This window comes from Mixophyes fleayi, chromosome 8 (assembly GCF_038048845.1).
Source record: "Mixophyes fleayi isolate aMixFle1 chromosome 8, aMixFle1.hap1, whole genome shotgun sequence".
In the NCBI taxonomy this organism is placed as follows: Eukaryota; Metazoa; Chordata; class Amphibia; order Anura; family Limnodynastidae; genus Mixophyes; species Mixophyes fleayi.
In genome coordinates, this window is record NC_134409.1 from 42,917,039 (window position 1) to 42,929,516 (window position 12,478).

Consider the following 12,478-nt stretch of genomic DNA (forward strand, 5'->3'; position numbering starts at 1 on the left):
TGAGCCTGTGACCACTACAGCCTCCCTATTCTTTGCAGACAAGAGTCGAACCCGGTGTGGTCTTCTGCTGTTGTAGCCCATCCACTTCAAGATTCAATGTGCTGTGAATTCAGAGATGCTCTTCTACATATCACTGTCGTAACACATGGTTATTGCATTAGGACTATTTATAGTATTAGGGGATTTTTCTAGTGGGAAAATCCCCTATAGTTACTACTTCCTTCCTGTCAGTATGAACAAGTCCAGCCACTGTCTCCTGACCTCTCTCATTAACAAACCGTTTTCATCCATGAACTGCTACTCACTGGATTTTTTTTTGTTTGTTCGCCTATCTCTCTCTCTCTCTCTCTCTCTCTCTCTCTCTCTCTCTCTCTCTCTCTCTATATATATATATATATATATATAGTTTGGTTATATGTGGGGGTGGTCAAATTGCCCAAATTCAGTTGTGCAGGCTACTACAGGCTATGCCATCACACTGACCAATATAGCCAACTAAACCTATGTGGATGTAGTTTATTATACCCACGTATTTTAAACATGTACAGTTGAAGTGGATTTTAACGCACATTCTGTAGCGCAGTTCTCTCAATTTCTACAGGATGTCACAGATAAATGTGTTTTTTAATGAAAAGATGGTGTGATATTAATCAATATAATTTTTGATTCAAGGTGATCCCCGGAGATCAAAAGTTTCTCAGTCACATAGATCACATTTATCCCCATTTGGTCAAAACAATAACTGAATATCATGCCCATGTCTGCATGCTTTTACGTAATGAGTTGCTGCAACATGATTGGCCGATTAGATATTTGCATTTATAAGCAGGAGTACAGGTTTACATAATAAAGTGGCCAATGAGTGTATATCAGTTTGAAAAGGGAAGTTGACAAGAGTTTAAGTGTGAACCCAGTTAAATAAATTATTTTGTTTTCTTTCACTGATATTCTTGTTCTGTCTCTATTGGGATGGTCAACCCACTTTTCCCCAATCAAATATTTGGGTATTTCATAAATATTTATGATACAATATATTACTTTTATGAACAAGACATATGATTGTTTACTTTCTAAGGTTTATTTCCCCAATTATTCCATTATAGTACCATGTTTAAAATGACATTATCAACACTTTTTAATGTGCGACTGACTAAAGTATGATCATCGTTTAAATGTAAGTGACATGGGTCATTGGAACTTTTTGCAATTCATTTAAAATTTTCCTGATTCTCCTTTATGTCTGCAGCTTAGAAGTATATATACTTCAGCTTGTAGAGAATTTCTGTTTTGCACGTCCGTGCAAAAGTTTGCACAACAATTACTACTTGGTGATTTTGGCTACAGACATAATTTGTGATGTACAAGTAACTAGTGTTGCAACCCAGTGAAAAGTTACAAGCCATTAAAGGTAAATGTCAAGTGCAGGCTAATTTCTGGGCATATAAAACTGCAAATATGTGTTTGCAAATTAATTCCAAGTAATAGCTTGAAATGGCTCAGAAGGAGCCACGGGTTAAGTCTTTCAAACTGAGACAAAATCGAAGTGCGCCCTTTGATTATATTAAACTCCTCTGTTCTCCCCAGGGGTGTTTGTAGATAAGAACCCAGACCCATGGCTACACATGAGCACCTTGCAATTTATGGCAGGTTGCAAAAGTGAAAGCCTTTGAAATATCTCTTTTAGGACAGTGAGACACAGACACAGGGGCGGATTGGGAACTTAAAGTGGCCCTGGAAATTTTTTTTGAAGTGGCCTCATGTGGGTGGGACCAAATCAACCGGAGGTGGGGCCAACACAATTATGTGGGTGCTCCACATGTTTTGTTTTTTTATAAACCCTAGTAAAGACATTAGGTGGCCTCCTGAGGCCACCGGCCTACCAGGAAAAGTCCCTGTAGGTTATATGGCCAATCCGCCCCTGCACAGACATCTCGACTGCTGAGTCTTGATATATGTAGTTACAGCTGTGTTATCTGTTAATGGGCTAGTGACACATGAAAATATCCTATCATATTTTCTCCAATATCATACTGACAAGAGGTGTGTGTGGTATGCAGCTGAAGGGGAACTTATGACCTGTTGTGTGGAGGTAAAATCCCGTTTGTAAGCCATATCCGTGAAAAGTTAGGACAGGGTAACGAAAACTTGACTTAGAAGGTGTTTAAAACTCTACTTTGCATTTACACAGACATTTCAGTTCTGACATCACAGGAAGGGGGGCTGTGGGCCCTGCAGGATCATTATAAAACTGTAGTGTAACTGTAACTGTAAGAAATGGTTCACTTTTTTGGGAGTCAATCTGATATTGAACAGTGTCCCATTCTCTACTTCTACCAGCAACAGAAAAACTTGATCATTCGTGAGTTATCAATTCTTTGCTTTATCCTTTTTATTTTACAAGAAAACATTGCATTATATATTTGTGTGCCATTTTTGTTAATTGTTTTATCTTAAGCATTGTGGATGTACTTTCCATATTAAATTACATTTAATAAGTTCAACTCTCTGTGTTCTTACGAATTCATATGACAGTTTGGTCAAAACGCTACATAGTTGAAACAGGAGAGAACATTGTGGTTTATGTTAACTCTGATTAGCGTAAATTGTAATAGTTTAGTTTTAAGAAAGAAAACCTAAGGATTCCTAAATAAGAGTGTAAGCTCTTCATTAACAACCTTGGTGGTGGCATAATTGGTATGGCAAAGCTTGTGTCTGGCAGAGATAGGGAAGGAGTTAATTATTTTAACAGACCAGCTGGTTGTTTTTGATTAACCCTTTGTCAAACACACATGACGCATGCTCAGGTGAGTGCCGATTATGACAGTGGGGGAGGAACCAACTAAAGAAATATATACAGTACACATGGTAACTGTAGAAACGAATGTGAAACTGTAAAAAATACTTTTCTTTGTCTATTACATACATTTGTCTTTATTGTCAATTCAATCAGGAAGCGTGTGACCTACAAATCTGATGTGCAAGTTTACTTCATGTTTTTACTAACCAATCAACTTCACTTTATGGTTTTGGTTTCTTTTATTTTAAGGTTTATTCATTTATTATTTAATACAATAGAACTATGTTCATGAATGCTGCATTGACATACAAATGTTCAGAGAAAAGTGCCGTTGGAAAAAAAATTAACATTTTTAACCAAAGAACTGGAACAAAAATTTTAAAAATTGTCAGAATTTCTTGAATCGAAAAAAAAATATGCTGATTTCAAGAAAGTGGAACAAGTTCAAGCCAGGTCCATACATGTGGCAACCGACTTTATCATGTTTGAACTTATATAGACACATTTAACTTTAATAGCTAATATTGAACACACAATAGTGTTCCCAGTTTGAATTAAAAATATTTAAAAACATTTTAATTATTTGAAAAACATATTCACATATTTAGAAAAAAAATTTTAAACATTAATTTTAATGTGAACATGAATGGCAAATTTCAAATGGGGTTGGTGATCATGTATTGCAAACACTAATTGCCACTTGCAAATTTCAAATCACAAATTCAAACTGTGATCAATTGTAAATTGCACTGCATAAGTGTTTGATTGAATTTCAAAACAATTAAAATTTCTCAAGCATTTCGTTATATCATATTCTATATATCACAAACATTTCTACATTTCCTATAACAATTCTAAAGTTGTCATATTCTTACTGTGAGATGGGCAAACTTCAGGTGATGCAAATACGAACATCTTGTTGCTTTTACTTTGCCAAAGTAATTCATACTACAAAGTTGCACACACTTTTCTTATGACCCTAACGCTAAAGTAACAGAGACCAGCTCCATAGACAATGGCCACTGTCTGGCATTGGTCCCACTGCATAATGAAAACAGGCATGTTTAAATAATTTACACTCCTGCCACAGCCCTAGCTTGATGGGCAGATGACACTCCCACCTTGCCTTTAAAAAGGAGTTCCCTGCAGGTTATCTTTTTTGATTAGCCTCAGTGCAGACCCACCATGTCAGCCTGCTGCCAGCAGTGGAAGAGGTACAAACCATTTCAAAACATGTAAGTTACTTTACTATGATTTTGTCACTTGTTTATCCTTCGCCTGTATATCTTTAAGTTAGGTGCATTACTGTACAAATGTGTAACTCTGTTTACAGCCTTTCTCTGCAGACTTCCAGTTAAGTACCTAACTCCACTTTTAGAAGCCTGTTTCAAACTACTCCCTTTGTCATATTACATTTCAGCGACAACACCATAGTTGGCCTGATTCATCTTCGGATGTAAGTCCTCTTGCGTGCTGTATCCCGAGTGAAATAGCTCTGCGCATGCTCAGAAACGGGCCTTTATGCCAATAAAGGCAATTGCATGAAATCCATGTCTGAACTAAAATGACAATTATGTATATCTATGACTTGAATGGTGGAATGGGGGATTGAAGGACTGGATGAACGTAGGCAATGTACAGTGAAAGTGTGCCAAAGTGTGCCCGCACAGATGTGTCCTGGGGGTTCCCTTGTTTTTTAAAAGCTTAATTTGCACCAACTCCAGGGCAGGTGTAAATGCCGACTGATATTGATGACTGTCATGGAATAGTCTTTGTTTTAAAAACTACATGTATGTGTGCAACTGGATAGCACAGAACATGTGTTTGCAAGGAAGATAGATTATAAACATGCATTGTATGTACAGTACACTAAGAATATCCTGATTTATATATTTACTGTTAAAAAAAATGTAAAAAATTACAAATATTAATGATTATAGTATTAAGAGTTGTTCATTTGTTTTATAAAAATATTTTTGTTTGCATACGTACTGATGTGCTTTTATAATGCGTATCCTGCACTGTTCTGTCTGTCTACATATGGCAAATAATGTTTGGTCAGAGCGCATTTATACCCAGATTCAAATAGAAACGTATATATTGAGACCCACTTGTATTTGAATAGGTTGGAGTTACACTCAAGTTCTGTGCTAGTATTTTAAATGCAAATTGTGTGCAGGTAGCGTCCACAGATGAATCAGGCCCTGTATAGTTTGGAGCAGAAGACACAACAGTCTTATGGGTAATATTTTATTAAATAAAATCATCTCACTGTGTTCTCAAAATGCAGCCACATTTAATAACAAGCAATACAGCATCTAACACAATGCAGCATTTTATGTACGTTCTGCCCCTTTTACTGTCAATTGCAAATGCTGTGTCTAAAGCAGGGATCAGCAACTCTCGACACATGCGCCAGATATGGCACACGGACAACTTTTGTCTGGCACGCTGATGCTCCACTGCTGCTTCACTAAAGCAGCCGAAGACAGGTGAAACGGAACAGTTTCGTCCATCACTGGTTGCTTTAGTGAAGCATCTCCAAGGTTTTGTTGTGGAACAGAAGTGTTGTCTGACTCCAAAGGTAAGTATGAGGCACACTATGAATTGGAGGCACAACTATGAGGCATGTTATGTATTGGGGGCACAACTATGTGACATACTATATATTGAGGGCACAACTATGTGACGTACTATATATTGGGGGCACAACTATGTGGCATACTATGTATTGTGGGCACAACTATGGTATACTATGAATGTTGGGCATATCAATGTGGTATAATAAAAACTGGGGGCTCAACTATGGGGCATACCATGAAATGGGGCACAACTATGTGGTATAATACAAATTGGCGGCACTACTGTGTCATAATATGAAGTGAGGGTACTACTATGTGGCATAAATTGAACTGGGGCACTACTATGTGGCATAACATGAATGTTTATTTGCTGGTCCCATTATATTAATATGATATTAGCATCAGTAATTGCCTTGGCACACCTGGGCTTGGCTAGATTTTAGCCGGCACACTGATAGAAAATGGTTGCCAACCAGTTCAATTTGCAATGTGAGGCTGTAACCAATAAATGTGTTTCAGATATTCAGTGGATACTGCTATTAAAGTTTCACTTCATATAAAATAAGGGGTGATAATACAGACTGTTAGATGCTATAAAAAAGGGTGTAAAAAGTATGTTTTATGATTAAACAATTACAGTATATCTTGTTAATCTCTGTTTGCTGAATTTGAACGAATAAATTCTTACCACGTGGTCCGTAAACTAGAAGAAGACTATGATCTGTAAAGAAATCCGGAGTGAAATGTATGTATTTTCCATTGTTTCCACATCCTTCATAATGTAATGTGTAAGGATCATTTCCATAATTTAAATTTGGGTTACTGATGATTACATCTGCCTAAAAAAAATGTGATTTACATTATGCTTTCAGTAAGATAAACAAAGATTATTCTGCAATGGACACGTTCTGCCTGATTCATTAAAACATGCAAAAGGAAAGTAATGTGCGGTTTTTTGTTTGTTTTTTTCAAAAAATGCATGTAATTCGGGTATATGCACATCCATATTCAACAACAAGCGGATCTGAAGAAACGTCTTTTGTTGAATATGGTGTAAGTACACTCCGCTTATATGGCAATTTCCGCATGCAGACACATACAATATATATTTGGAATTTAAAGTCCCAGCAGAATTCACAGAAAAAAAAAGTATTGTCGTCATTTGTTAATTATATAACCATTACTAACAAAACATGTTTTTAATGTCTAATGTACATAAAATGCACTGTTTCAGTTGCTCTTCATTGCAAACACATGTTCTAGCATGAAAACATCACCATCACCACTATCACTCGGCACTTACACCTGATCTGTAGCTCCGGGCCGGATTTACCGCTAGGCAACCATAGGCACTTGCCTAGGTCCCAGCAGTCCCCAGGGGGCCCGGTGTGTGGTGGGGACGCCAGCAAAGAAAAAAAATATTGTGTCTGAGGGAGGAAAAAAAAATCAAAAAAAAATCACATAATTGCAGCGGCCCTTGGCAGCTTCCTCTCCTCCTTCCTGCTCACTTGCATTCCACTGAATGTCGGGCGTGATGTCATCACACCCGACGGCATATTCACTGAAGACTTTTGTAGAGCGCAGAGGAGCAGTGCGCACGAAAGGGCAAGAAAGAGAACAGAAGATGAGAAAACAGAAAGAAGAAAACAGAAGAGAAAAAAGCAATAGAAAGGTAAGCAAACTAATGGAGGCACAATGGCACACTATGAAAAAGGGGAAACAAATTGTTCCAATAAAATTCTGAAGGGGCACAGAGGTGATGTTAAGGGGCACATGTGATATTGTGAAAGGGCAAAAGTGACAATGAAAGGGCACATTGTGATGATGGAGGGACAAAAGTGACAATGAAGGGGCACATTGTGATGATGGAGGGACAAAAGTGACAATGAAGGGGCACATGTGATATTGTGAAGAAGCACAGTGTTAATGTGAAGGGGCACATGTAATGATGGAGGGACAAAAGTGACAACTGCTAGGTTGTTACTAGGTACATTGGTTGTTGTTGCTAGGTACGCTAGGTTGTTGCTGCTAGGTACGCCCCCAACTATGCAAGCCACGCGCCCCTAATTATATGGCAACACCTCCTTTTGACGGCGCGCCGCTACTGTGTGGCGGCACATAGCTTTCCTTCTAATCAGCTATAGGGGTATATGGTATGCTGCAAAAAACATAGTGCTATGGATTGTTTTATTCGGACACTGGTGCATGCACACAAGCTTGGCACGCCCTTACTGTATATTGACTACATGCATACACCACAACCCCTCCCCATTCTGCCCCTGAAATCATAGGCAGTCAGAAGTGTCCTTTGCGTTCAATGATGAATTGGATGTTCCTGCGTTCACTGGCATATAGTTCATTTCAGGGCAATTTAACTTAAAATACATCAAGTATTGACATTTACATTCCTTAATGACTGAACCCTTGTTTCTCAGAAGATTTGTCGTTTGAACGCTCGGAGAGAGTCTGTTCAGCATTGCAAGAAAATTCCATAGGTTGATAGTGGAACAGAAGAAATCTAATAGGCGGGAATGAGAGGTTATCAGGGAGAAGGGGAGACACAGCTCAGAGGCAGATCTAAGAGGGTCTGCGTGAGAGTATTTTAAGATGAGGTTTGATATGTATGCAGTGGTGATGTTTTGAGGGTTTTGTAGGTAATTAAATTAGATTCTGGAAATATGGGGAACTCGTATAGAGACTTGCAGACTGGTGCAACGCATGTAAAGAAATGAGAGTGAAAGATTAGTAGATAAACAGACAGTTTATTATGTATTTTTTTTAATTGACACAAACTAAAATACCTTTCTATGCATTTCATAACGCGGTCTCTGAAAATTGAATGACTGCCACGTGCTAGGTATTATAATCTTCACCTCTCTGTAAAAGAATCTTCTCTTTGTGGCATTAAACAAGTACATTGATGCTTCAGTGACCATATCCTGAAAACAGATAAATATAGAAAAAAAAACATGAAAAAGCTAACTAAATATTATATTTTATTATAGGAAAAATGGAAGAAATTAGGATTACAGCAAAGTTTTTAAAGTTATAGCATAAAGAGGAATGAAAAAACTATGACAAGTGGAATAAAACTTGTATACCACAAAAAAAAAACCAAAAAAAAAAACCAATTTCTGGCATTAAATGATGCGTATTACATTAAAAGAGACCTGAATAGAAAACAATTTATTAAAGGATTAACTAAAATTGCCTTTCCTTGAATGTCAGGACAACACTATATAATTTATTATTGCTCACTGAATGCTATCATATCCCTGCGAAAGCCTGTCACACATGGGTTTTTTGAAGCCAGATAAATACTGTATGCTGTGATTCAGATGAATTTTGGCTTACCATTAGCGAGTCACGGTATAATTTTGCTTACATACTTAAATACCTATCAGCTATATACAATGCCTGTGGTGGCAGCAGATAGTACAATGAGTGAAGGCTTTGAAGGGAGCTTAAAAGTAAAATTTTACTTGTAATTTAATATTGATATATATAAGGCAGGTACATATTTTTGGAAAAATAATACTGAATAGGTACTTGCAATATGGGGATTTAAGGAGACTGCTCTAAGATGTGTCCTGCGGACTTTTCCCCTCTGTCTAATACTTCAATCAGTGACGATTGGTGGGTATAGCCCTGTATGGTCTTGAATTTTCCCATGGAATTATTGCAAACATTGAGTGAGGATAAGTAAGAACTGGCAGCCATGTTACTGGTATTGCATTTTTAGTTTCATTATAAATGACACTAAATTATTATTTCACTCATGGTACAATTTTTTTTTTTTTTTGGTAGGTGGGAAAGATAGGGGGTTTATGCTTCTCAGATGCAATTAGTGGGATAAGCAATTTGTTTAATGCTCCTGTGTCTGCTGAATGGCAGCTAAATCTAATTGCATAAGTATTTCCGCTTTACCACCACTTCACAAGCAGTTCCTTAAAATTATCAAATGTAATTTTATTTTGTGAGGCTATGTCACTAGAAACAGAGATAAGGCTAAAACATTTTTGGCACCCATGACATTTTTATAAAATTATAAATAAGTTGGCTGCGGATGCATCAGCACTACTTTTCTTTGCTTTATTACCACTGACACTAGCATTGCTTCTTTTATTGTACAATGTACTTAGCAGTGTGAGTTTGTCTGAGCATATTTGCCTTTTTTATCTGTGCTATATTTATCTGCTCATCATAAATTTATATTCATACCTGACCACCATTGAAATGGATCCACCTAATGTATGCAAGTCATTCCTAGTGTTAACCGTATCCTCCTTACATTGTAATATATACATGTTATGTCCCATTCAAATCATCCCAGTGAACAGATTACAGGTTATTATGAGACCTAGGTGTGCGCTAGAGGCGGGCGGGGGGGAAAGGAAGCTCGTTCTGAGGGTGACTATCATATTGCAGTACTACTGACTCATGCACATCCTTAAACCGCTGCTAATAGTCAATCACACTCTTTCATTGTTATTTCATATGTACTTTTTTTCACCACTGCTAAGACCTAGCATAGTCTTCAAAGTTTGACAAGATGTGATTAAATACATTTTATAATCTGAACTAATTGCATGATCCGGTCCATAATTTCATGTGTTTCATTCATATCTACACATATCTTCTTATCTTACATATCTTATACGTATCTTCTTCATGCAAGTCATCATTCGCATGAATACACTAAGCTTTATATTGGGGATTCCCAGTATAATAACGGCTTTAATTAGAGGAAATAGACAGACTATGTTGTGATAACGACAAATGCAGAAAAAATAGAGTTTATTGCACCAAGTGGTATGTTGTAAAATACACCAGTTGAGATGACAATGCATTGCCTAAGCACATTTGCTTCTCTTATGAATAAAGGTGTTGCATCCTCATAGCTCTACCCATCACCACTACCTCTGACCCATTGGAAGTGCTCCTTGACTGACTGCTCCTACCATTCAATTTCCGACCACAGCACAGCGAAAGTGTGGAAATGGAGGTACTAGCCAATAAAATATGTGCTATAAGCCTAGAGACCAGAACTGATGGGAACCTTAGGGTCCAATTTATCAAACCTTAAACCATGCAAAAAAAGGGCTTTCTCCGCATGATTTAGGCATTTTTCAATATGGTAGCTATATGCTCCAGTGTTTTGGTTTTGGATGTGGTTTTGGTCCTAAAACATCTTCGTGTTTTGATTTTGTTACAGGTTATGATTGTTTTCAGTTGCAACTAATGATTCAACAAAAGCTGAATATCATTACAAAATATATGAAGCAATAGCTCCCTTGTATTCTCTATGAGACACTCCAATCAATATGCATTCCACCCTGGTGTGCATAAACCAGAAGTGCCAAACCCAGAAGTGCACAAACAGGTTTTCACTATAACAACCAAAAGCAGAGATTTCTAGGTGAGTCACTGGGACACTTGCCTAGCAGGTGTGTATTCCCCATGAGCACCTAAGACACGTACCAAGGGAGTGCAATAATGTGCCTCCACTATCAAACGCAAATGGTATGCGTTCCAGCTTGGAATCCATTAGCCAGAAGTGCAATTACGCAGTTATATATAACAAGTGTTTTGGTTCCATATTTTCCTGGAAATTACATTTTTATCTTCAGATCCCTCTCTGGCAGCCTTTGTGCTCCCCATGGGTTGAGTAATGGTATTGAAAATTGCGCATGAGCGACCCTGAGCGTCATTAGTCTCACTCCCCACATGTTGGGCAATGTTAGTGTAGGGATCACTGGGGTGGAATTTCAGTTGCTGCATCAAGTAGCAGAATGGCCAAGTAAGAAATGAAACGAATAATTGCATTTAGCAAAAAGGACAAATGACAGTGCAGTGGTCTAGACATACACAATAAAAGTTGTTGACACCAATATATATGCAGTAAACCAATACATTAATGCTCAATTAAAATAAATTTATCCATATTTATTCATTAGTTGTCAGGTGTTACCTATTAATTATATGTTTCAGTATTAATATTAGTAATTCTTCAATCGCCTGTTTTGGTGGTCAATGGATACTGCGTAAATACCCCACACAAATTAATATTTTAACTGCCAACCTTAATAATATTATTCACAATAAATTGTCTTAACCTCAATGCCCTTTGTAGCCTTTGTTAGTGGTAGTCAATTTTCTCTCCACACTAATTGACTACTGGGAAGTTGTTATGAGACACTACGCTATTCGTGATGGCTCACTCTGAGTCCTATATAGCAACAGCCGGAACACTACATTCCTACTGCCGGCTTGTTGATGAGCTGCCGCAATGCTTGCAACGGTGCACGTTGGTTGATTTTTGGCTGTTGATAAGCAGTCGGGACCTTAATTCCTGTTGGTCTTACTGAGGGAACCAGCTGAGGATGCTCTAGTCTCAAGACTGCAATCACCCATGGCTTTGGGAGGGCTCACCCCCAGGGCAGTATTGTGGTTGCTCCTTATATGTTTAAAACATAGAGAAGGTTTAGCCTCCCTGCCAGTTATAGCATTTGTTGTAAAGCATATTATTAAGCCTGCTGTGTTGCTGATATTACTTTCTCTGTTGGATTACCTCTTGCTTGACTCTGCATGTTCCTGGATATCCCATGTCTGCTATCTGTCTTAACACTTGTTTAAACACTTGTCTTTGTTTTTGGATCATTCTTGCTTGCTGACAGCCCCGACCATCTGGCTTGTCCATGATATTTCTGTTTGCTGTCTGCCCTCGACCATTTACATCATTACTGGTTATTCTAGGCGAACCACATTGGATATTCTGGGCCATATATACTGACTAAGCTCTGAATACATTTATGCTCATCTTTTGAGCTATACACAAAACTACTGAAACGGCCGCAGAGTGCATTGAAGAAGGGGAGATAAGGAAGAGTCTGGGATACTATCTCATCCTGTCCTGTATGACAAGTAAGTCCCGGTTTATTAATGACATTTATTTTGGATTTGGATGCCTGTTTTTCACCTTCTCATAATGAATTGAATATACGGATGGTGGCTAATTAGTACCGTGATCTCTATTAGTAAACGGGTTTCCACTCCTATTGAAAAAGGATTGTTTCATAGATTTTTTTTCCCCATATAA

The 12,478-nt window shown here is 37.7% G+C and overlaps 1 protein-coding gene across 3 annotated transcripts in view; it reads right to left on the reverse strand.

Annotated features, from left to right (window-relative positions):
- The window catches only part of LOC142099217 (calcium-activated chloride channel regulator 1-like), a 58,883-nt gene that overhangs the window by 35,698 nt on the left and 10,707 nt on the right, over nt 1–12,478 (reverse strand). For all 3 annotated transcript variants that reach the window (XM_075182440.1, XM_075182438.1, XM_075182439.1), the window contains 2 exons: nt 8,181–8,318; nt 6,068–6,218 (listed from right to left, as the gene is read on the reverse strand). In XM_075182440.1, the coding sequence (XP_075038541.1) occupies nt 6,068–6,218; nt 8,181–8,318 (289 nt within the window). The remainder of the gene's footprint in view (nt 1–6,067; nt 6,219–8,180; nt 8,319–12,478) is intronic.